This window comes from Anarhichas minor, unplaced genomic scaffold, assembly GCF_050575085.1.
Source record: "Anarhichas minor isolate MPS153535 unplaced genomic scaffold, ASM5057508v1 ptg000062l, whole genome shotgun sequence".
Classification (NCBI taxonomy): Eukaryota; Metazoa; Chordata; class Actinopteri; order Perciformes; family Anarhichadidae; genus Anarhichas; species Anarhichas minor.
This window is the reverse complement of record NW_027466508.1, coordinates 7,079,060-7,105,776: the sequence shown is the minus strand read 5'-3', so window position 1 is coordinate 7,105,776 and position 26,717 is coordinate 7,079,060. Positions and strand designations below refer to the sequence as shown.

Genomic DNA, 26,717 nt, shown 5'->3' with positions numbered 1-26,717 from the left:
TGTCACCATGGATATCTGTACAAAATGAAAAATTGTCAAAAAGATGTTGCCGAGATATTTCAGTCTGGACCAAAGTGGTGGTGTAACTGACCGGCAACGAATGACTAAGTTAGACCTGAGCAAAGCATGGCTTAATAGTGCTGCATTATACATCCACCTCAGACTGTCAGCCTTGCAACCTCCTCCAGATTGAATGTGTGGAGTGTGTGGAAGTCATGCTTAAGTCATCCATGATTCAAATGTGTCCTCAAGGAAAAGCTGCCTTTCTGTACATGCACATGCCCTAGTTAGCCACCATCTGTGCCAGGAATACCACCAGCATGCCACTGCCTGTGCAAGGCATGATGGGAAGTTGGACCTTGGAGTGACCCTCTGACAGCCTGTTTGAAAACCTTGCTTCTCCTTTTTTTTTTTTCCTGCAGGTACGAGCGTGTGGAGGTTTGGATATAAGCGCGAGGCGGACCGCCTCAAGACATGGAATAAAGGGAGTTCGGAGACAACTGAACCTACTTGAGTCAGATCCATAAATAAAAGAAAACGGACATAAAAAGCACGTAGGGCTAGAAGAGAGCTGTAGAGTGAGGGAGAGAGAAGATGAAGAGGTTGTGAAGATGGAGTGTGGTCAGACGACATTTCTCCTGGACTCGACAGTTCACTCCGTCAGCCTCCGGTCGAAGCAGGAGTCTCCTCGCTAAAATCCCAGAGCAGCTCATTTCACCTGCTGGAGGAGCCCCCACCCTCGGTGATGTGATGAATAAGTTTGAAGTCCTTGGCATTGTGGGAGAAGGTGGGTGGTTTTTACACAGCGCGCAGGGCTTTACTGCATGTTCGTAGAACGTGAGGCCTACAACTCTGATCCTGTTGATCAGATGAGGTCAAATCTACTGTGTGTTTTTACAGCCTATGGGGCAGTTTGCATTGTGCAGCTGAAACCTGCACATCACAGTTGTCAGGTCTTGTTTCATTTTTGTACACAATACAGAGGGTATTTAAAGGGATTTGTGAGCCTGAGAGCTTGCAGTCGTTTCTCATAGAGAAGCATGTAATCCTTCGAGACTGTCCTCACGAAGAAAACGACAGCATTAGTCATTTGTTTACCATACTATAGTTTCCACGGCCTTTATTTACCCCGACTGCTGAGAGAAACAGACCTTTATCTGAAACAGGCTTATATTAGACAGGTCTTTTCTCCTATATTTCCCTGTTTTATATCTTAAATATCTCAGATTTTGTTAAGAAGCCTCCCTGTTTCCTGATTAATTTGCCGTTGATGCAAACTCCATTGTTACCTGTTGTCTTGGTAGTGTATGTTTCCACTAATTTCATCAGTGCAATAACAGTCACATCATGGTCACCCCTCTGCTGCTCGGAGTGTCTCTGCTCAGAAATACTGTTTTTTATTCCCTAATTATTTCCAGTTGTTTCCATTTTGGTGTTGTTGTATTTTTTTTCAAGCAAGGTTAAGTTACCATCAATGTAGTGTCTCATATCCACAGGGCTGTGTCGGCTCCACACATCAATCTGTTAAAGAGTGCTGAAGGAATATGTCCAAAAACCTGTAAATTAGCATTTTTGCGCTTCCGTGTCCCTCGTCTTGCAGTCAATGTTTTCTTGAATGTGTTTTTGGTTTAAAAACAAAAAGGTGGTCTCTAACAAGTGGCTAAATGAGACTACAAAACGCCATCACGCCAACTAGTCTGCCTTCACAGCCTCGTGCATACTCGCGCTCATGCGACCGTGGTGTAGTTCGTCAAAAATCACAAAGGTGGTGTTCATTTACGTACGTTTGCATTTAAGTATCATAAACGTTTGTTTGCCACAAAGCTTATTTTCTGCACAATCCAATGGAAAAATCGCAAAAAAATAAATAAAAGGTGCCCTCGCAAAATATCAGAAGGGAGTTTCACAGACTGTAACTAAATCACACTGTGAAAGAACAGCAGGGGAGAAACAACTTGAGTTAATTAGTGGATTAAGTGGATTAATAAAGAATAAAAAAACTCAAAGCAGCAGAGTTGCGTTTGACATGACCCTGGATGTACAACATTCGGAGATACACTTTATTTTTTGTTGGCTTATACCAATATTTGATCAGACTCTATGGGTATATTTAGAACACGTTTAAGCCATGGACAAGTTTAAAATATAATAAGGGATTGGATATTTTCTAACCAGAATTAAATTTTTCTCACAGGGAAACCTTTACTTTTTTTTCAGAAAAGATCTCAAATGCCGAGGTTGGTGATGAGCATCAGCCTCGATTGTATCCATCAGTGAGGGCTTCCGTGTGTGTTTACAGGAGAATCAACTCTTGCTCCAGTGACAGCATTGATGGCTGGTCATAAAATAAAATAAATGAGGATATTTTAAGTCTAGCTGCACACACACACACACACACACACACACACAGTCCTTCACACATCAAACCGAGCAGGAATGATTTCTTTCGTAGCTCATTTCAGTGAGCTGGACTGGCATGCATCCCTGACTTCACTCTAATGTGAGAAGACAAAGTAACCGAGTGTTTATTGTTCTGTTGATGATTCTCACTAACATGTGATCCACATTGGTGCTTGTCAGGATACATAAATCAAAGAGTTGTTGTTAATGGAAACCATTTTTCCCATTATTAATTCCCATTTGAATATTTCACTTGACATTGTCAATGTTTCTCAGCTCAACAGACAAAGACTGCAGTCTCCTGGATCATTTAACTCTGCTTCATATTTATGTTACTGCTAGTTTTAGTCATGTGGGGCAATTTGTTTGTTCTTGTGTCGTTCCCCGCTTGAATTAAACATTCAAACTGGACCTTATTAGGTCGATCGTGTGATTTGAATGGCAACCAAAGCAGTTTGTAAAATTAAATAATTAACATCTGAAATATGGATGATCAACAGAGAACATGGTGTGCTTAGCAATGGCTGAAAGCTAAAGGGACACTGTGTGTGTGTGTGTGTGTGTGTGTGTGTGTGTGTGTGTGAGAGAGAGTGTGTGGGAGAGTACGTAAGCCTCCGCCTCACCTATTAACGATTGTTTCTGGTGGTTCTCACCTACTGCACTGGTTTTTTTGAAGTGTATGGAACCAAAACAGTAATTAAGATGTTGAAACAGTATTGATCTTTTGTGTCTTTCTCTCTATTTTTTTTCTCCAGGAGCATATGGAGTGGTGCTTAAGTGCAGGCACAAGGTAAGACAGCATTTCTCCTTTCTGCTCACTTGTAAAAAAAATATATATATATTTATGGTTCGCATCATTATTCTATGATGTCTGTGTTTCAATAATAAAATCAGACGATGATGAAGAATCAAATGTAAACATCAATATCTAATATCTCAGTTATCTTCAGCAAACAGGCTCAGTCAGTTACACTTAGTTAATATTAGCCACAAAGCTGCTCTCTTTTTGACACATTTTGACACAGTCTCAGGCATGTTGTCAATCTTTGAGTGATGTTTAAAAGAGAGTAGGAACCGTTTGTTTGGAAAGCTACACAAAGTATGTGAGTGACTAAACTTAGAAACAATCTCAGAGGCTAAAAACATCTTTAAATCCATCAACAATGTTATGAATGAAACACCAAACTGATGATTTTTGCAGCTCTCTGTCTGAATGTAGAAAGAGAAGACTCATACATTCATTTAAGACTTGGAAATTGTAATTACAAATAATTCAGGTGCTCTTCCAACGGAGGAGTCTAAACAGCTATCAAATGCACTGCTGAAATAAAACCATGACTATCAGCATAACAGCCATTGTCATCTCATCGCATCAATTTCTTAAAACAGACATCAGCTTTTGAAGTTAGTAAGTTAATACTGTCACATTGAGTAACATTCACAATTGTTACAAAAGTTTATTTAGTTCTAAAAAATCAAAACAGAACAGATTTGTTCATGCAGGAAGGGTGTTTGGGCAACACTGCCTCATAAAAGTAAATCAATTTGTATCATACTTTAGTTGCTACCAAGGGCTTAGGTTCAGTTTCAACATTTAAATCAACCGAGCAGATAACAAATTAAAGTTAGTTATTGTGTTTTTTAGAGTAATGATAGTAAAAACAAAAACTAGGAGTGCTATGTATTGTATACTTGAAATAGTTTTAGTTTTCTTTATAGAGTGTCGTTGAATTTGCATCTTTACAAAAAGAAGCATGTAATTCAGTTCTGGTGTCTTTTTAGGATACTATTAACTTTATAGATACATTATTACAGTATTTATATTAAATGTAATTTTGCAGTACTTTTTGAGCCCTGAGTATTGCCTGCAGGCATTCCTCTCACGCTGCATACAGCCAACCTGCTTGAAGGCAGCCAGAGAGGCAAAACAATTATTGCTCTGAGCTCACAGTGATAATTGAAGGCCACTCAGAATGACAGAATCAACATTTTTAATCAACTCAGATGTCAGCCCGTGTGGATTGTGGTGGCTGAATAGTATGAGATCAATTTTCAGAGATACTCGAGTAAAAAATCAACCGGAAACTATCAAGGTGAACGGCTTCTTATTCTACAAATAGACCCGCACTTGACTTCTTTATACATTTTACCAATATACCTCAGACAGATTTCTCACGTGTGGAAATACTTTCACTCCTCTTCGCTGAATCAAACAGACGCACTGAGCTGCATGGATCAAAAACTTTCTGCAGTGAAGGTTCATACATTTATGGACACAATATATTTGTGAAAAACACCTCAGTCCACACGGAGAGAGCGAGAAAAGACTACTGTGGGAGGAGTGACAGTCGCAGCAGAGTCGACGAGAGAAGAGAAAGGCATCTTTCAAATGTTTAATGCCGCTGATATCCTAATGTGTTTCCCAGAGACTATTCAGCAGCAAAGAAAGAGCAAATGTGATTTCATTTTTGGTCATCGTTGTTGTTCCCCGCCCTCAGTTCTAAGTGAAAATGAAGAATCAAGTTCCGAAGACGTGCTTGATAGCAAACACTGCATTGTATGACGGATGAAGGGGAGATGAAACTAAACTGGGCTGATTCATTATGGAGTACTGGGAGTGCTTGGTGTTTGCCCCGTGGTCCCTTATGCCATTTGTGCATGTTTCTCTAATTTTAGGCCCTACACTTGACCAAGTTTTCTTCACGCTACGCCTCATGAAAATTTTAAATGAGCCATAAATTATAGACATTGAGTGAAACTCTAAATATGCAAACGCTTGTGTTCTGGGAACATGAACAAAATGACATGGTAAGCAGAACAAGTTAGAGTTGGAATTGAAACCTCAGCAGAAGCAGATACAAGATAAACTCTAAAAGGACCATCCGCATTATGGGGCGCAATAAAATGCAAGCGACTGTGAATTTATCTGAAATTTGTTGTCACATTCCACTCGTCTTCCGAAGATGTCTGTCTCAGTGTGTGTGCATGGATTAAGGAGTTTGTTTGAAGTAAAAAGCTGCATTTGCAAGACAAATGTTCTCTGCATCAGCACTAGATTAGAGAGGAATGTACTTGACTTGGCTTGCTAAATATTTGTATGCAACAGCTATCTTAGGTTGTTTTTGATGAGAGAGAGAGCGGGAGAGACAGAAGTTTCTAGTTATTGATTATGACTTCTATTCTGTGTCATGAAAGCGCCAGAATATGTGTCATATTGCTCAATGCCGCGTGAAAAATGAAAGCAAAGAGTCTGGGAGAAAGAACCAACAAGTAGGACAACTCAATCATTAAAGAGATGACAAGCCGTGTGAATAATGTGGCTGAACCTCAATATGTTGTCATGCTTGAGCCAAAGCCAATAACGGGAATTCATAATGTTTCCGTCTCAAACTCCTTTTCCTTTTATTGGACCGTGAATTTGGTTGCCGGCGAATCTCCATTTCATAAAAATTTGGATGCAAGCTGTCAAAGTGTGGTAAATCCTTTCTTTTGGCCTAACTTACGAAGAGGTGACATGTTTCCCACTTATATAACAGTTGTAGGGGATTCATTTTCACATGTAGAGACTCAGACCATGGCAATAAAAGCTTTTTAGCTTTGCTGCGAGAGAGCAGTTATTTTTACTTTTCTCAGCTGGAAGCAGGGCAAAAGAGAAAAGGGTGGCAGAGAGAGTGTGTGTGTGTGTGTGTGTGTGTGTGTGTGTGTGTGTGTGTGATGGAGAGGAAGGTATTGAATACGGAGACTATGCCGATGGTAAATGGGTCACCCTGTTAGGAGTCGACAGCAGACCCTTGAGAGGGAATCATAGGCACCGGGCTGAAACCCAACCAGGTGACTCAGAAGAGACTAACTGTACTACCAAGAAAAATAAATGCATTATGAACGTGTGTCCCTGTATAAATGATGTATACTTTACAGTACAGTATGCGTTTGATGGCACATTGAAGTAGCCGAGCCAGCGTGTGCTGGCGTTTGTGCAATGTTCTGCCACTTCATGGAGGTGTTGTATTAGCGTATGTGGGTGTGTGTGTGTGTGTATGTGGAGGCTTATGTGTTATCTTGAATTTGTGTGTTGAGAGTGACAATAGCTCAACCTACACGCTGGCCAGCATTTCCCGGTGCCTATACTTTATCTCTGTGCTGTATTGTAGTGCTGAAATTATGTTATTTAATTACTGGTGGTTGATCATCACTGACTCTTTGGTAATTGACTAATTGTTTGTCAGGTAAAAACATGGGCTTTTGCTTGATTTTCTTTCAAAGTTTTAAAGTTAACATATTTGTTAGCAGAATGCTTTTGGGGTTTTTGGCTGTTGGTGAAACATTTTAAGCAATTTGAGGACATCAACCATGGGCTCTAGTTAATTTTGATTGTCATATGTCATTTGAAAAAGATCTGAACATATTGATGGCATCAGTGATTTAAATGATTTTGCTTCTGTATTAAATTAGGTTTCGTCACAGTTTGAAGCAGTTTCATTTTGAATGCCGCTTTGATGAGCATAAGGTCAGCAGCGTGGTCATTATATATATCACAATATCAATCAGCTTTAAGATATTAATTAATTTATTATATATTATATTTGTTAATGGATAAAATAAGAGATGAAAATGTCTGTTTTCGTCAAATCCAGCGATTTTAATACTTACCATATCCAACAATGTCAAATGCATGTAGTCTCTGCATACATGACACCCATCGTTGACTAGTTGCCAGTATTGTGACTTCCTTGTGTTTACGTGAATTTAACCTAAAGTTGTGAAAGACCTTGTACTTGACAAGGTCTTTTACTGGTTAAAGGGAAACCTCGCTGTACCATGTTTGCAACAAAAAGGTTTCATGAAACGGCTGTACTTTGGATAAAAGTGTCTGCTAAATGACTGTAATGTAATGAATCACTTGTCTGATTGAAGGCCTACACAAAGACAACAGAAAACAAAATGGGTTTTGACGGAGAGAATGACACGAGTATAATACAGGACCACCAGTTAAAGAAAGGCCTTTTGTCCGTTAACGTAGAGGTGCACAAATATATAAGTGCAGTCTATTTAACAATCACAAAAAAAGAGTCAGTCCTATTGGCTCCCCAATGTGGTCCATTAAAGATTCCCACATTTCCCCTTTTAGCATAATAAGTATGAAGACCTCTCTCTATAGACAAGTATTGATATGAAACGATAAGTGCAGCACCGCTTCTAATGGCAGAGTTTTTAGCATTTATCAACCCATGGCATGCCGGAACACATCATGGCTGATGTGAAATGTTCAAGCTCTACTCTTTTGTGACAATCAGGGGGGCTGCTCATGTCATCAGCAGAAAATGAGCAAGCCTGAGGCTATTTATAGGTGTGCTGACTTAACAGTGGCTCAAAAAGGTAAATCAGTTGAGGGCAGAGATGTCACACATGAGCACAAGCATCATCAGCACATTACAAGGTGCTGCCACAGAGCTTGAAATGTCACCAGTTATGAGTTTTTATTTTTATTTTGCTTGGTAAACACAGTAAATCTCCCCATTTGCTATTCAGATGTGTACTTCCCTTCACTGGAAACTAATTTCGGGCTATAAATCCAGGTTTCATTTCATTCACCTCTTGTGTGAAAATCTGTGAATAGACAACTCTAATTAAAGAGTTGTCAGTTGAACAATTGGCTTGTGTGAGCCGGAGTGCTGGGCCGCGGCGTGCAGCTCCTCACCGCGTGACCTCTTTGACACTGAGGCCGACTCTGTTGTCTGACCCTCCGTAAACAAAAGGACAATAGAAGAACATGCAGAGGATGGAGAGAGAGGGTGTAATTATCTCTGGACCGCTGTTGTCACCCACGCCAGCCTCAGCATCCAACGTTAACATTAACCAGACAGGCTCTCCATTTAATCGATGCATGCAGATATTTCCCAGAATTTAGAAATGAACACATTTTGCTGGAAAATAAAATATTCAAACATAAGTACGTTTGCACATGACATCTGACAGCTGTAGTTCAAACACCAGTTTGAAATATTAGCTAGTAACATGTTACGGTTTTGAAGGGCAGGTAGCAAGAGAAGAACCCAAGTGCAGATGCAGATGAGGAGACAGCAGGAAGTAGCTTACAGGCATGGAGTCCAGAAGGCAGGAAGGAAACCGCAGCAAAACTCCAAACAAACGATGCAACAAAGGAAATGGCCCACTATATGTATACAGTAACTAACTAATGGGGGAAGTGGGAACAGGTGAGCAGAGGTCTGTTGTGTGCTGGGCTAAGGAGAGGACAGCTGAAACTAATCAAGGAGGCGGGAAACACCCAAGGGCGGGAAGTGAAACGGCAGGAGGAGTTAGTCTTTCAAAATAAAACAGGAAATACTACGCTAGGACACATAGCAGTAACAGGCTAAAGCAATGATAGGTCCACTCAATGACCCCACTCAGTTTTAGAGGCACGTACGAAATTGCTGCTGTTGTCAGCAAAATATGCCAGACATTAATCAGATGTATTGTGAAAAAAGGTCACACTGTTACATGCCTGCAGTGCAATGTGTGTGATGGATTCTCCATCCAAAGCTATTTGCCTAGGATTATTTATAGCCTCGCAAACTTTTTGCGCTATTCTTTTAGGCCTTCAAAAGCTGTCCATAATCTACATTTTTGTTAATAAGGAGCTCATGGGAAAGCATGATATCTATCTATATATTCTACTTAGAAAAAAGTGGTAAAAGCATGATTTCTTTCAGGTTGCGTTCACTGCATTTTGCCCAATTCCCCGACCCCCGCCACGGACGTAGGCAGCAGAAATCCTGATAAAGAGTATATGAAGACATGTGCTATCATTCTATGAGTATCCTGTTTGCAAACACACATTTGATGTTCTTGACCCGTGAAATGCTGCAACAAAACCTAAAAACCCTTTTATTGTTTTCCAGTTAAACCGTACACTATATACTTGATGTCTAAAGCTGCAGCACAGCCTTTGAAACAAAGCCATGGCAAATCTCTGGATCTGCATCCAAACCAGCTTGTAAAATTCAGCAAGGTCAACCAGAGCAACCTGCAAGAAGCTGAAGGAGATTTATGATGCATATTAACTATGCCAAGGGTTTGGGGTTTTTTTTTGTGTGTGAAAGCCCTGTGGTAAAATAATTAAAATGAGAGCACACAGCACGGCTCTTGTGTTGCCACTGCCGGAAACTTGGGCACACATCTTTTTTTTTTCATGTGGGCAGGAAATTAATTTCTCTCATTTGTCTTTTTCACCTTTCGTTCTACAAAGACTTTCTATCTATTCGGTCAGATTTTTTATGTTTGATGCGTCTTTCTATCATGGCCACCTATCTCGGAAAGTCGCCTTGTTGACCCAACAAATTGATTTATACCTTCTTAACACAACGTACGTCCTCTTATCTTCACAGGAAACCAATGAGCTGGTGGCCATTAAGAAGTTCAAAGACAGCGAAGGTGAGCGAGGGAGGGAGGGAGACGAGGAGGGAGAGAGAAAGAGGAGCTGCGGTATCATCTCTGGCTCTTTCATTTCCGCACAGAAAATGAGGAGGTCAAGGAGACGACGCTTCGGGAGCTGAAGATGCTTCGGACACTGAAGCAGGACAACATCGTGGAGCTGAAGGAGGCTTTTCGCAGGAGGGGGAAACTCTACCTCGTCTTTGAATACGTCGAGAGGGTCAGCTCGTCATCATTATTTCATGCTACATGCACACGTGAATTGTCATCGCCACTCTGCTTTATCCAGGCTCCGAGTTTCAGGATGCTGAGACTGCTCAGTTAAGCATTAAAAAAAGCATCACCATGGCAACATATGAACTGTTGGTGAATAATGGTATTCCCCACTGTGTTGTCAGGGTATCCACTTAAATGTTTACTTCCTGACAGGTTTATTGTCATACCGCACTCCAGTCACTTTAGCATGCTGTCTCCTCTCGCTCTCCTGGTCAGGGTTTAAAAAGGAAAGAAGGAAAGAGGAGAGAAATCCCCCCCACTGGGAGAATTATCTCGGGCAACATTCCTATTTTGAAGCACATTCTCCTGTAATCAACAGTATAAACAGTCAAACCTGCAGCCACGCGTCTTAGCTCTGTCTTGTGGTTTGCAGAACATGCTGGAGCTATTAGAGGAACTGCCCAACGGCGCACCACCTGATAAAGTCCGCAGCTACATCTACCAGCTCATCAAAGCCATCAACTGGTGTCACACGAATGAGATAGTACACAGAGGTGAAGAGTTTATCTTTACTTCTATATTTACGTATCTGCTGCAAAAATATCAGTGTCACTCAGTCGGGTGTTAAGTTTTAAAATGGGCCTTTTGTCTGTCTGTGTTTCAGACATCAAGCCGGAGAACCTCCTCATCAGCTCCGAGGACGTCCTTAAACTCTGTGACTTCGGTGAGTCTTTGGTCTCATCCTTCTGTTCTATACAGCAGCCATATTTGTCACGTTGAGTTGTTGAGATTTACATGTGCAGTGCGGTAAAAAAACAACACATTGCCCATGTCAAATAAAGGGAATTGGTTGTAAAAATCAAGGTATTTGTTTACCAGACTGAATCAGCTTTAACTGGTTTATTAGACAGACATGTGCACATTTGTCGTATTGCTGTCAAATTATCTGTGATTTTTGCAGTTATATCTGTGATTTCAGTTTTGCCAGCTCGGTTCTCTGTGAAACAAATCCCACCATTAATTCGTCACCATGTGAGTTGTGAGGATCAATTCTGCCACTGGGAAGCAGCCACTAAGCTCTATGAAAAGCACTTGCTCTGCCAAAGTTATATGTCAAGAAAGTCAAGTTAATGTTGGGCACCTGTGTCCCCTGTAAAATACTGACAGATTGTATTGATACAGCATTTTCTTTTATTATTATGTTAGTCTCCCAGGTATATTCTACATTTGTTTGCAAAATCCCAAGGTCAGTTAGCTTTGCATAATTCTTTCTAATACAATCCTACTCAGTCAGCTGGGGTGAGATTTGTTTGTTATTCAGTGTTGGAGCTGAAATTCTGTTTATTGTGATTTTCCGTGCTTAAAACGGACTCTCTGTGCACCAGTTATCTGAAGCACAGAGGCCCGCCTGCAGTGGCATAACTAATTAGAGTCTGGTCACATGGGATGATGGCCATGTTGTTACTGTAGCTGTCCAAACGATTTGACTGTTGATTGCACTTTCTTACTAATTAGCCATTTGTATTTATCACAGAGCACTGGATGTCTAAAAAAACAGTAATGTGTTCATTTCCATCTTGCTCTGGCTCAGGTTTTGCTCGTAACCTGTCTGAGGGAACAGATGCCAATTACACTGAGTATGTGGCTACAAGGTGGTACCGCTCGCCTGAGCTGCTGCTGGGGTGAGTCTGCGTGTGTGTGTCTGTGTGTGTGTGTGTGTGTGCGTGTGTAGGACACTACTTGAGAAGGAGAACGAGAAAATGACCTCATTCAGTTGGGCACCAGTTTTTGTACGAGATAGAAGAAGTCATTCGAATCGTTTATGTAAGGAAACATGAGGCCAAGGAGTGCTGTGGAACTAAAAGCTGTAGTCAACTGCCTGCCATGACTGAATGCTGTAACTGATAGAGAAGACACTGAGAATGATACCAAAGAAACGGTAACTAAAGCGCTTATCATCATCATCATCATTACAAACTGAGACCAAAAATCCCAAATGTGTCAGGCTGCAATTTTTGGGCAATTGTGTCTAAAATATGGCCGCAAAGGGCTGGAAAGTGTCCCTGGGGAAATTAAGCTCGGAATTTGGAATTATATCTAAAAATCATACTTTTTTATTGGTGAATTTGTTTTAGAGGTGAGAAAATAATACTAGGTCTTATGACATGTTTTGGTTAAAAGTAAACCCATTTAATTGAATATTAACCGTGCACTGCATTCAGCAGCACTCTCTCATCACACAAACAGATGATGTTCCAGCATGGCATTAAATAAGAATTCAGTCAGTTTCAACCCTCTGCATGCACAGTGCATTCTCCCATCACATGTGCAGCCCACACTACTGCCAACGCTACCGCACTGAGCCAAAGGACTACCTGCTTTCATCTAAGTTTTGGTTACATTACTGTAGTGGATATATTTGATATTTTTTAACGATATTACAGTTAATCAGCAGATATTAGCCTAAAGCGAATTACACACTTTAGAACTTGTTAACACGTTCTGCTAGTTTTTGCCAACTAACTGTTACCACGTGGCAAGTAGCTTGATTGTCCTGCAGCTGATTGAGGATTAAGTAATTAATCAATCGATTTCCATTCATTCCTCGTTGTAAAACATTTATAAATGAGCTGTTCACTTTAAACACAGCCCACATTGTCTGCTCAAATTATCAAAGTGCCTTTCATCATTAGTTAACTTGCTAGTTTGCTAAATCGCCACATGGCACATTTCACATTGTATGTATTTGACAAATGAATGGTTGTATTTGACAAATGAATGGCTTATGTCTGCTTATGATATGTAATATCAGCCAAATATTCCCATCATACCCTATTAATTAATTCCCATAACTTTCAATTCCACCTTTGATATTTGTGGAATTTTGCAGCTCTAGTCCAGAATGCTCTGGCTTTGCAGATTAGTGCATCTCCAGTATGAGACTGAATAAATTGTTGACACACTAAAATATGCTACACATAGATATTAGCAGGAACAACAAGTCACTTCTAACATATTGTCCCCGTCTAGTGAAATCTGGTGTCTCCAAATCAGCTTTCATGATGTTAAGAACAAACATCTCTGTTTTCAGCTCTCCATTTTTTTGATGATCCAGTGTTTAATTGTTTATTTATATTAAGAAAGTAGGGAATTTTTCACAAGGTTAAATTTACGGAAATGAAGTCAATGTAAAAAAAACAAAAAAGTTCTGGTAAGCTCTAAAGTATTGTATTTTAAAATGTTAGTTTTATTTATTATTATTATTATTATGTAAGAGCTATATTATTTTTGTATGTGTTTTTGTGCACAAGGTTCAGTCCCATAAATCATCAGATCACAGGGGATGATGTGACACAAATCACCGTGCACAATCCACACCGTACCCCGAGAGACAATTTCTGTTTCTTGTCTTGTTTTTGAGGCTTTTTGCTGCATTAAATGTCCATTCTAGCTTGGAGACAGCTGAACGTCATCTAGCCTCACTGCTGTAGCCTGATTTAGTAAATGCCCTGGAACATTTATTGAGACAGCATTTGAATGCCGCCCACTCAAATACTCTCTCCCTCCAACACCACCGCTCCTCTGCTTCTCTGCTGCCAGATCTCTCGCCATTTCTCACCAGACTCTTCAGCTCCGTTCCCTCAGAAATGACCATCTTCTTTATGAGCGTCTCCACCAGGAACACGGCGTCCATCCTTTAGTTTTGCCGCCCCACCACCACCAGTAACATCACTCACATCACCGTCTTCTCTGTCTCGCTCCATCTCAGGGCCCCCTATGGAAAGGCGGTGGACATGTGGTCGGTGGGGTGTATCCTCGGGGAGCTGAGTGACGGACAGCCCTTGTTTCCAGGAGAGAGTGAGATAGATCAGGTTGGTAAAGAAACGAGAGGTCCATTAGTCCGACAATGAATCAACGGAAAAGTATTTGTTGGTCCTCTCGTTCTTTTCTCTGCAACTGACGAAGAGCCAATTTGGGCTTGAAATACATATTTTTTCTAATGTAATAAAAAGAGCATTTTAAAGGGAGGGTTTCACAGTGTTGTGATACCGTGTGAGATGGAAATCACAGGTCTTTTGACCAAACACCTGGACAAGAATGACGTATGCATCAGACGAAATAAGCAATCGCAAGACGACTTTACTGTTTTGGTTTGCTTTTTGCAGCTGTTTTCAGCAAGAAGCTCTTAAAAGACAACATTAGCAACTTGTGAAAACAGTGGAGCATTTAGGGAGCATTGGGAAAGCATTTATTTATATTCATAAAGGGACAGTTATACTTCCTTTAGGAGTTGGTGGAGACCAAAGCAGAGCTAAAAGGACTGTGAATATTGGACTTGCATTTATCAATTCACAATCCAAGTGAATGCTACTGTTGCTCTGTAACTGCTGGATGTTTAATTAAGCTTTACTAACATGACAACAGCAATATCCGTATAGCTGACAGACAAACAAAATCACCTCAATGTCAATTCAGTAGATGTCTGATCGTTTCACATGATCTTCATCAACAGGTAGATTTTGCCTTGTTGCCATGGAAATGCACCATGTATTTTGAAATGTCCTTTGTTTGGCAACACTTTGAACACTTGTCCATACTGGCTTGAAAGTTGAGACTGAAAGTTCATTTTTGACCTTGGAAACACCTCTAAATGTGTGCACTAAATCAAGAAATTGTTTTGTCAGCAGTTGTTTCCAGCATTAATATACATACAGTTAAAAATTTTAAAAAAAACTACTGCCACACTATATTAACTGTGACGCTGCATCTTTTTATTTACCTCCAGCTCTTCACCATCCAGAAGGTTTTGGGGGCACTTCCTGCAGAGCAGATGAAACTCTTCTACAACAACCCTCGCTTTCATGGAATCAGGGTAGGAAAGGATCCTCCTCCTCCCTGTTGTTACCCCCTTTCCTTCTCACTCCAGCTCTCTCTCTCTCCCTCTCTCTCTTTCTCTCTTTCTCTCTCTCTCTCTCTCTTTCTCTCTCTCTCTCTCTCTCTCTCTCTCTCTCTCTCTCTCTCTCTCTCTCTCTCTCTCTCTCTCTCATGGCAGTGTTCCCAGCACCATGACTGAGTGGATTGCTATGACTCATGAGATAGGTGGTTGGTGTTCAGTTTAGCAACAAGAGAAAATGTCCCAGAAGGCCAAACAATACTTTGTGTGTGTGTGTGTGATTTGGTAGTTTGTTTAGTGTGATCCAGTGATAGATTTGTGTGTGATTTGAACTGAGAGATGGTTTTTACTGGCAGGAACATCTACTGTATGTTGAAAATCTTAATAGTAATTTCAAATGCTCTGAAAAGTTTAGTTTCAATACAAATTTGATGTGTGTGTGTGTGTGTGTGCGTGTGTGTGTGTGTGTGTGTGTGTGTGTGTGTGTGTGTGTGTGTGTGTGTGTGTGCTTGCCAGTTTCCCTCAGTCGCTCATCCTCAGACTTTGGAGAGAAGGTACCAAGGCATCTTGAGTGGTTTGATGTTGGATCTGATGAAGGTAAAAGATCTCAAACTCAAAATGTGTTAAATTGAATTTACATGGACCTGTTGTGTCGTCCATCATTAATCTATCCTCTTCTGCTCCTGTTAACCTTTGTCAATCATTAACATTGGTATCAATACACATTTCCCATCAGAACCTGTTGCTGCTAAACCCAACTGAGCGCTACCTGACGGAGCAGAGTTTGAACCATCCGGCCTTCCAGCCTCTGAGGCAGGCAGAGAGGCCTCCTCCTGCGTCTCCCAACCTGCCGCGCTCCTCCAAGAGGAAAACACACCATCATGGAGAGAACACAGTCCCCACGAGGTCCGACTCCTTTATTTTCATTCTCTGTCACAGCTTCGACATGGGAGTCTTCTTACAATCCTATTTTTTTAGTTACACTAAGTGAACTCAGGGACTAGGGCTGGATGATATTGAGGGTATAGCAAACTCTTTACCATGTACAGTACAGTATATTGTTTTTACAATACCTTATTAGTCAGTGGGGAAATTTGTTCTCTGCATTTGACCAATCCCTACCCGACCAGGGAGCAGTTAGGGGTTTAGTGTCTTGCTCGGGGACACTTCGGCACAGCACATGTAGTAACCTTGCAGTTACCGGTCTACCCTCTCTACCCCATGAGCCACGGTCGCCCATATGGTTGTATAGGTGTTGTCATGTGAGCTTTGCAACTGTGTTTCTTTCATAAACTATGAACAATGTGACTATATATACCGTCCATGCTTGCCCAAACATATTCTCCATCTGTTTCACAAGGACTCACGATACTGTAGTAAGCTCCCTTTTAAAGATATAATTCTGTACTACATTTACACAGAGTACAACCTTTCAAGCCCCAAGTTGGCTCTTCGTCATCGTCATCTTGAGGCCGTGCATAAACGCAGCGCATGCTTACTAATGTTCAAAAGATGTGCCATCAGGATGTTCTGTAAAAAAATAATTGATATGATGCTTGTGGCACTTGATTCAAAGCACTTTACAGTTTTTGTTCAGACTTTTCTTGAGAATTTTAAGTATAAAGCTGATATTTTTTTTTTCATTTAAAGTGAATAAATCACAGCAATTCGCTATAATGGTTGCAGTGCTTGCTTCTTGACACAAGCATTGTTTCCTGAGAGAAGATGTCACGTCCAAATATAGATTTATTCCAACTTAAGTAAGTTGTTTTTCCCAAGCAGAAGTAGGATTGTTGGAATAAGAGCTGAGGTGAGGCTGAGATGTGAAGTGCAACGTTCACAAAGACTAAGACGTTAAGATGAAGTCTTAAATGTTATCCATCCCCCTCTCTGCCCCTCCAGGAGTCACACTAAGAGCACGAGCCGTCGCTCCAACGCCAAAGAATGTTCCAGCCTCCCCCGCCATGGTGACCTCCATCACCTCGGCAACAAGAGTTTCCTCAACGGTAACAAACCGGCTCCGTCCAGCTTAAGTCCGACGCTCCACCCCAAGGCCCAGTACATGTCCCAGACCCTCAATCGTTCTGCCTCATCCAACAAAGACCTGGCTAACAACAACCTGCCACACCTCCTCAGCCCCAACGAAGCCAAAGGCAAGACAGAGTTTGATTTCAGCTTAGGACCCTCCACAAAGCTGCAAGACCAGGGACACGGGGCCAAGTACGGCCACAGCAAACCCAGCTCTTCTCGCTCGCAGCAGCACCAGCAGCAGCAGCAGCAACAGCAGCAGCAGCAGCAGCAGCAGCAGCAGCAGCAGCAGCAGCAGGTAGGCCGCCACACCTTCCTGGAGGGCAAAACTAACACTCTTCAGTCTGGAGCAGAGAAGCAACATGGCCGACACACCCACAGCATGGCCGACTCTGCCCACGGATCCATGTCCTCCTCTTCAAAGAGTTCAGCTTCTTACCTCAGCCTGTCCAAGAGCCACAGCGCGCTGAGTGATGCCAAATCCGTGGGGAACCTCAGCGACGGTCGACTCCACCCAGATGACCCCAACTCCAACACGACAGCAGGGATGGGCCCCGGGGCCCGCTTCTTCCCTGCCAGCTGTTTAGACCTCAACGCTCCCACAGTTCCCCAGGTGCCGCCCGGCAGCCCTTCTGCTCGGCACAGTGATCGATCGGGGCACAGCCCCGCCTCTCGTAGCAGCGGCAATGTCCGCATGGAGAGCAGCACGCTGGACTCCTCATCCAGACACAAATCCAGACATAAACCTCTAACACCAGGTAGGTGTGAGAGCCTAATTTCAGTCAACTTTATTGTCCTGAATTTAATTTGCCTTTGGCTTCAGGCTTCAACCAGCCTTTTTTATTCAATCTTGTTCAAGGTCTTTAAAAGTATTTATATCCATCAAACAGTAGATCTCGACTGTTTGGTTTGAAAGCTCATGTCTTCATGCAGATCTCTTAAAATGGTCACCATGTCTTGTTAAACTTTTCACCGGAGACAGTTCAGTAGTATAAAGGCAGGCGTGTGGGAAACGTATCACAAGATAAGAGTTTTCTAAAAAGCATCTTCAGGATACAACGAGTTCATGATACACAAGTAAATTTCGTTTTCACAAATAAAATCAAATGTTGTCAGCGTAATGACTGGTTCCCAGTATATTATCTGTATTTGGAACAGTAATTATAACGGCTGACATGGAATAAATGACAACTTTGACATGTGGTGCTGAAATTATTAACTGGTTAATCGACAGTTTTGCTAAATGATTAGTCATTTTAGCAAATTCATCAGACAAAATGTCAAACTGGTTCCAGCTTCTCAAATGTTTAATTTCTTTGTTCTGTTTTATGTCTCTGTAAATTAAATACTATACATTTTTGACTTTAGGTTGAACAAAAGAAGATATTTGAATTTTGCATTTCACACAGTTTATGACACCGTTTGAATGAGGGATCAAACCAAATAACAGAATATTCAATGCAGACAATAATCGTGACATGAAGCTCTAACGACGTTTATCTTTCCGCCCTGCTCCAGAGGAGGCCGGCGCTCCGGAGCTCTTAGACCCGGGAGGAGCAGGGATGCCCTCCACTCACACTCTGCCTTCCCCACATGAGTCTTATCATTATGGCCTGGGCTACACCTCCCCCTTCTCCTCTCAGCAACGGCCTCAACGCCACTCCATGTACGTGAGGAGGGAGCGCCACCGGCCCCACGGGATCGAGGGTGGGATGGCGGGCTTGCCTCCGCCAGGGCAGGCGATACCGACGCGCGCCAGCAGCCTGCAGCTCCTCTCCCCCCAACTGCAGCACCGAACCACCCTGACTGGACACTCAGTGAGCTCTTCCAGAGAAGACTGCACGGATGACATGACGAGGGTTAGTGGCAGACAGTCCTGTGAGTGTGGTGGGCGCTAAAGGAAACATTCACCCTAAAATAATACCGTAAGAAAAGTGATTATTTTCTCAACAAAAAGACAAATGTAGACAATAAATGTTCTACCAGAGCTACCAGCTTAAAGCAGACGGTCAGTATACATAGAGCGCAGGATCCTTTTTGACTTTTATTGATGTTTGAAGTCACATCTTAATGACATCAAGTGTCAGTTATGATGGATTTAGACTAATTACCTTTTTTGGGCATAAAATTGATAGATTTCCACCGGAATTACATATCGTTCATTGTAGAGAGGGTTTAAACAATATTTAGACCTAAATGTACAGGAGATCAATTCAAATTTAAAAATAGTGGTTGAAGCTTTATTGGTAAAAAAAAAGAAAATTCAGTCTATTTCTGCCAAATTATTTCAAAGTAAAAAGAACATTTCCTTGGACTGGTGGGGTATTTGGACTTCATCGTTGCCCATGGCTACAAATAGTTTTTTACTTCTTTCTTTTTTACCGTCTCCATGGTAACAGCAACATCTGTGTGATTGTTGTAATAAAAGACGACGTCTGAAGAGCACTTGATGCAATCTTGTAGCTAACATAAGTTAACCTTGTGCAGGTGAAACATTATAAGTAATAATTGTGTTTCTTATCTTCAAATTAAAATGATTATTTATCTTAAATATATAACTTCATTTTAGTTTAGTCGCACAATAAAAAAAACAGAGACACATGACATATGAAAGACAAACCACTACAATAAACATGCCAAGAGGACACAAAGGTAAAAAGGAAAACTACAGAAATAGAACTGATCAGTTAATGAATGAAGTTAATGAAACAAGATGAGCCAAGAGGCAATACATATGCAGATGGCAGTGTGGCCAACGGGAGGGTGGCGCCAATTATTACGTATTTTCACTGTAACCTCACATTTGAACTACATTTCTCCACAAGCAGCCTCAAGAGACCATAATGTAATGCTGCCACAAGAGGTTTTAGGAAGTATTGGAAAACCTGTTGCTGCTCCACCATCACTGAAGCACTCTACCTGAAGTTAAAGCCCTTTACTTGTTGAAAGTGAATCTGAGAAATGAATGAAACGGGAGGAAAAATTGGTATTTTCTGATGCATTAGTATCTAAGGGTGAATCTTTCCTTTAACACGTCTATTGAAAATGTGTGTATGTCACAAGTTGATGTGTGTGTGTGTGTGTGTGTGTGTGTGTGCAGGGACTGTCACTGTTTCACATTGTCATTGCCACTGCTTCATGCTGCTTTTCCAGTCTGCTTTGACCTGCGCCTGTCCGTCTTCTCAACAGAGTGAGCAGTCCCCTAAAGACATGAGCCACCCTTGTGCCCCCATCAAAGACTCTACGAGGGACAACACTGCTGCTTTTCATACACAGCGCTCTAAAAACGAGGTCCGACCCCCCGACTCCTCCCTTCCTCCAGCCAGTTCACCCAGCACAGACAGTAGCTCTTCTGACCGCTCGTTTCCATAGCTTTTTCTGTTTCTGCTCAGGTCAACAGCTTCACCGCACGTTGTCGCTGGTATAAATGTAACCTCGCTGAAAAAGCTCTAACATTGTCCCGATTGTCTTGTGAATGCGTTAGCTAGCGTTAAATGATCAAGTGAGAATAAATGAGATTATCAATCACAAATATGAAGATGCTGAGCAACTTTGTATGGTCCTGTGTCCATGTGTGTACTTGTGCGTTTGTGTGTCCGCATGACATGTGCGTCTCTTAGGTCGGCATGTATCATGACCCTCATGTGGAGGATGGAGGTTCCTCCAAAGAGAACCGGATGATCTTCACTGAGTCCATGCCTCGGAGAGTAGGCAGCTTCTACCGAGGTAAGGGACAGGACTCACTGAGAGGCAAGCTGTGTGTCTTGTGGCAACAGAAAAATGAAAAATTACTTATTTATTAGTTTAGTTTATTTTAGTTTAGTTGATATGGACATCAAATAGCTTTAGAACTGTAACATGCATCTTTGGACAAGATTAGAACCAGATGCACTTCGTATAGTGTTTGCAGCAAAACACTTATTTGCTACACCTGTACACAGGAGGCTATTTAAAAGGAGAAAGAAAATAATGATTAAATTAAATTAAAAAAGAAAAGAAATGCATCCAAAAATACGCCCACAAATACCACAAATCTATCCACAAAATATACGCAAGATAAAAACTACAGGTGTGTCTGCAGGGGTATTAGTGTAAGAACAATGCTGGTTTTCTTCAAGCCATCATTGTATACCTCTATTAAAAACATTGAAATTGTGTTGCACTTTCAGTTGATTTAGTGGACAGTTCAATTATTTTAGGGAAGGCTCTTAAAAGAATAGAATAAAATCTGGTGCAAAGGAACTTCCTCTACATGTTTGACTCTGGGGACAGTAAGCAAACACACGGAAAAAAAACGAACTTAAATGGACCAAAAGGAAATGTTTAAAGGAAAAGCCCAACTTTAACATACTTCACAGTGTTGACGCTTGCATTTCTGGGCTTATTAATTTTATTTCGTGGTGTTTTTTTTCTATATGAATGACTTGTCGAAAGACATTGAGTCACATTAAGGTTGATACAAAAGTTTGGGGTTTCTGACTGTTCAACACGTTTTAGAATCATAGAATAACAATTATTAAAAACAAATCATAATTAAAAGAGGCGGACATATAAATTTGGGCTAGACAGGGCAGACATGGTGGAGTTTGTCAAACGTAAGCCAGCAAAATAAAACATTGTGGAATAACTCCCAGAACACTTCAACCATAGTAGATTGCTAACATCAGAGACAGCAAGAATCTGCAGAGATACTCACATTTTAAAATCATTTGTCTCTCCTCCTCAGTCCCCTCCCCGAGACCTGACAACTCCTCCTCTTTCCATGACGGTGTCGGTCAGGGTCGAGGGCCGGTCGTACCCGGTCTACCCGGAGACCCTGCGGCCATGGTCAACCACTCCAAACGCCAGACGGCTTTTGACTGGTGAGGATTTATTGTTTTGAGCTGGCGTGGCATGTGACTGTGACTACAATAGAGTAGATGTACATTCAAGGTTGTGTCGAGGAAACTGTGTCGACATTCATTGTTGTGAAAAAGGAACTGAGCTTCTACAATACAGCGCTTTGACCTCAGAGGTAGACATCTAATGATAAATGAAAAAAAAATACCTAATTACCTAAAACCACCTCACATATTTTCCTCACTGTCACATATATTTAAAATATATTTAAAAAAAATAAAGAATAAAAAACAGGGACAACAAAAAACAAAAAGTAGAACAGATGTAAGCATAAACATTTAACGACTATGTACAATATAAATATATATCCAAAAGGGGTATATATATACAGTATATGAACATAACCCTATACAACAACAGTGTCCATGGAAATAGTGCAGAATGGAGGTAGTAGTGCAGTTTGACTGGTTAATTGTTCATGAGAGTGACGGCCAGTGGAAAGAAGCTGTTCCTGTGTCTGGTGGTCTGGTGGTTTTTACAAGGTTATTATCACAGTCTCCAAATGACTGAAATTAAATGAATAAAAACATGTTGTGAAATTGTCATTGAATTGGAAACAATATTTCCACTCTTGTGTTGACAGTTGAACCATAAATTAAGTGAACAAGAAACAAGATAATGTTTTTTTACACTGTCCACGATTTTTTTTAAATAGACAAAAAAAAAAACATTGTGCTTTTTTTAAATTTTCTGTTTGTTCATTTTTCTGTTCTAAGAGTAAATAGTTTCTGGTATTATTTTAGGACCAGTGTCTTTTCATACTGTATATTTATTTTATTACTTACATTATATATTCAGGTTGTGCTGTAGCATTTGAGACATACCTGATAAGAAGTCAACATTTAATCCTGAGCTTGTCATTATAAACATAATACAGCCTGAACAATTTCTCCACATTTGCCACGTAGGACCACCGCAGAAGCAATGGTCATGAATCCTCCAGAGCCCGCCAAAGAGAAGGAAAAACAAGGCTTCTTCAGAGCCATTAAAAAGAAAAAGAAGAAGACACAAATAGTAAGACCATCTAAGTCGTTTATTTTGGTTCAATGTGTTGTTTCCCTTATTTATGAAGTGCATTGTAGTGTGTAGTAAACGCTTATCAGTAGAAAATGATTACCTGTAGCATCAGTGTTTATTTGTGCTTAAAAACTAACTGACGGTGTGAAGGAACACTGATATTAACCACCAAGAGTGTGAAAGAGTTTATTATTTTCACAGTTTCTGCCATCATTCCTGTCGGTAATAATAACATTAGACTCACCGAGTTAACTGCTCAAATCTGGGAACACGGCGGCATCACTACAATGACACGAAGAGCGACGGGCCAAGGAGCACGAGAAGACAGATTGTAAAAAGCCCCAATTAGTCAAAGTTATCTGAGGGAGACAACAAACATGATGTGTAAACTTATTACCAAACTATAATCATTTATCACAGTTTACAGACCGGCCTGCTACCTCAACATTGACCTGCTGCACTCAACAAAGTTGTTCACCTACACAAGTATGCCACTCAAACACAAAACAGTGGAAATGTTGCAGGAATCTATAATCTATTAGTGAGGAAGGATGCAGGCCCCTCATTGGTCCACACAGATCTGATGTTTTTCGTCTCTCCAGTGGAGCAGTGTTCTATGTACCACATGACTGATCCGCTAAGTCGGTTTTTCCTCTGCGCTTCGTTGCGTTTCTTTTGAACGATATTTTTTTGAGATATTTTGCCTTATTTTTAATATTTTTTAGTGTTTCCGCGTTTTTTTTTTTTTTTATGTGCAAACTGAAAATTAGCTGTAAAGAAATTGATGAAAACACACTTTTGATTATTGTCAACATGTCGGGCACACTTTTAGTTTTAGCTCCAAACGTAGTGGTTTAGATAACCTGGCAGAATGTTTACAACCTGTCTGATCATGTCGATAACTTTGGGTAGCACAATGTTATTACAATGGATAGAAATGATGGCTAGCAAAAAAAACAATAAAACTGAATGATCCTTAAATGCTATTCTGACCTTCCACCCTTTATTTCCTTCCCTGTTTATCTTAATCAGATATTCATGCTTATTATTGATTATTCTCTTTGTATCTATTGCTCAGTGGTGTCTTTCTTTAGATGGGTCAGCATTAGGTGCTGCATTGTTTTTCTGTTTGCCACCAGAGATTTGTGTTGAGAGTTGTGGCTGTGCGTCTTCTGCTCCACAGACGGACATGGAGGACGGGAGGAACCCCAGCATCAAGAAAAGCCTTTTCCCGCTCTTTAGCTCTAAGAATAGCTTAAAGCACAACTCAGCTGTCAAAGTCCTACCCGTAGTCGGCTCGCCCATGGCACAACACCAGCCTACCACGCCCTACCCTGCCTCACCAGTAATCTAACCTCAACACTATGGCTGCATGTTAACGCGCACTGCCCTCATCAGAATCTGCTTTGAAATCTTCTCAAGAGCTTCACGATTGATTGACTGGGAAAAATTCCAATTTAAGAAAGGATTTCAAATACATTTTGAGTCTTAATGCCACACGGTGTCTGTGCATCCATCATGTCTTTGCTATAACGTTTATCGAATGCGGTCGCTTTGTATTCACGTTGCATTTGTGAGACAACACTCATCCTTTTCTAATATAACATCGTAAGAGGGTCATGGACATGTTCAACACTCCAGTATGTCCAGTATGCAAACTCATACTGGACACATTGATGGACTCTGCGCTGCGCTGCAGGAAGCAGTAGTTGGACATTTATTGGGATATGTGCTTTTTTCACTTCCTCTGCCGAGAGTTAGATGGGATGGTCAATATAATACTCTCATATCTGTTCATGAAACATGAAGCAACAGACAGCGGCAGGTTAGCTTAGCTTAGCAAAAAGACTGGAAACAGCAAGCCTGACTCTGTCCAAAAGCAACTAAATCTCTTCTTATCATCCAACAGATTGATAACTGAATAGTTGTTTAAGTCAAATATCAAGTCAATAAAATCCAAATATTAAAAAAAAAATTAAACAAATGTTATATATCATATAATAATTTATGAAAATTTGCATTTCTTTGCTGTTTTATATTATTGTAATTTAATCTTTTTTTTAAACTGTTGATCAGACAAAACAAGTACTTTGGTACTCTTTCTGATGTTTTATAGATTAAACAATGAATTTATTAATAAACAAAAATGATAATGAAATAAATCATTAGTTGCAGCCCAAATGTATATTATAGTTTGTGAAAACACACTTAGACACAAAACCTTCTGAGGACTGCATTTGTTTCTGTACGAAGTAATCACTTATCACCATCACATCCTGCTTGGGTTTCGTCTGGTGCTGCCAGAGGTGCATGAAGAACCTCACCGTGATTTGAGTGACACGTGTTGTGTGATGAAGATGATTGGGGTAACCTCGCCTTTAGAGAGAGTAGCATTTACACAAAGTTTTTTTCATGTTTCTGAAATGTCAGGTTCCTGGTAACGGGCAAGAACACCTGTCACTGCAGAGGAGCTCCAAGTCGTCCTCTCACCACGGCAGCCGGAGGAAAAACCGCGAGCGATCCCGAGACAGAGACCGGGAGCGGGAGCAGAGCCGGGACCGAGACAGAGAGAGAGAGAGAGAGCGGGAGAGAGAAAGAGAGAGAGAGAGGGAGAGAGAGAGGGACAGAGGGAGGGAGAGGGAGAGAGTGAATGACTGGCCACCAGACAAACCAGTGGACTCGCACTCTCAGGTGTGTAGCCTAACGTTACATACTGGAGACGCTAAAATGACCTCATTATAATACCAAAACAGACCCTTAGTGTCCGTCATCAATACATACATTATATGTAAATCATGTTATGTAAGTCACATAATTCTGTGCACATGATATATGAAATGTGAAAGACCTTTTTGTATTGGCTTTTGTGGTTTTGTATTGCATGGTAACAGATTTTGTTATTTAAAGAAAACACTTTTAACCGATCAGGTCTTCACCAGACTGATTCAACAGAGTCAAATGAGATAGAATAGCATAACAAGTAAATAGTAATAATAAAGAAGGAGGGTGGGATGTTTAGGCCTGTCTAAGTCCCTTACAGCTGCTCATAGTCCCCAACTGGAATTCAAAAGAGAGAATTGGCCTTGCAGAAACAGGCTTGTTCATTATGTACACTATTCCTGCAACAATTAAACCTACATTTACTTATAAGATTTAGGTCTTAACTAGGAAAGAACACAGACCGGGTGGATGGACTAACACACTAACTCATTTACTCACTTTATCTCTTTCTCTCCTAACAGAGTCAACCCCTCAAGTCCCTCCGCAGGCTCCTTCATCTCTCCCCCTCCTCCTCAAACCAAGGACAGCCTCCTCCTCCTCCTCCAGACCTACGCTTCCAAGCCCCCCTCCCCAACCCCCCTCAGCCCTCCTCCAAAGCGGGCTACTCCGAGGGTCGAGGGCACGCCGAGAGCAGGGGCCACCCGGGGGTGAGCAGCTCCGCCCAGGCCAAGAGCCGCAAGGCCAGCTACCCCCTCCCTGGACAGATCGAGTCCAGCTGGCACGTGTCGGCCTTACAGCGGGCGGAGGGCACTCAGTTCACCCCAGAGCAGCTGGGCATCAAACCGGGGCAGAACGGACCCACCTTTACCCGAGCCTCCCGCACCAGGATGCCGAACCTCAACGACCTGAAGGAGACCGCGCTTTAAGCCCCTCCCTCTCTCCCAAACCACGCCACCTCCAACATGTCTCCATCCTGGAAGCATCTGCCAGACGTCACGGTACTGTAGTAAAAGTTTACACGAAAGCCTGTTTCACTGGATCGAGTCCTCGTTCAGAAACGCAGTTGTGTGCTGATGCTCGTGTCTCTGACTACGACGGGCCAAAGACC

At 41.4% G+C, this 26,717-nt stretch overlaps 1 protein-coding gene across 1 annotated transcript; it reads left to right on the top strand.

Moving 5' to 3' along the window:
• Positions 1-744: 744 nt before the first annotated feature.
• Positions 745-26,717, top strand: cdkl5 (cyclin dependent kinase like 5). Its single transcript, XM_076077862.1, has 20 exons — positions 745-787; positions 3,156-3,190; positions 9,789-9,834; positions 9,918-10,054; positions 10,484-10,604; positions 10,715-10,774; positions 11,642-11,732; positions 13,820-13,922; positions 14,837-14,923; positions 15,461-15,541; positions 15,681-15,850; positions 16,847-17,730; positions 18,491-18,831; positions 20,162-20,263; positions 20,593-20,698; positions 21,699-21,834; positions 22,780-22,885; positions 24,072-24,233; positions 25,319-25,579; positions 26,131-26,717. Exons 1-20 carry the CDS (start codon positions 751-753, stop codon positions 26,533-26,535), a joined length of 3,471 nt encoding a protein of 1,156 aa, XP_075933977.1. The 5' UTR covers positions 745-750; the 3' UTR covers positions 26,536-26,717.

Bases quoted from the DNA above. Each gene is read 5' to 3' on its own strand.
- cdkl5 (XM_076077862.1), top strand. From the start codon at position 751: ATGAATAAGTTTGAAGTCCTTGGCATTGTGGGAGAAG. The intron at 20,264-20,592 runs GTCCGACCCCCC...TGCGTCTCTTAG, and splicing joins CACAGCGCTCTAAAAACGAG to GTCGGCATGTATCATGACCC. The intron at 22,886-24,071 runs GTAAGACCATCT...TCTGCTCCACAG, and splicing joins AAAAGAAGAAGACACAAATA to ACGGACATGGAGGACGGGAG.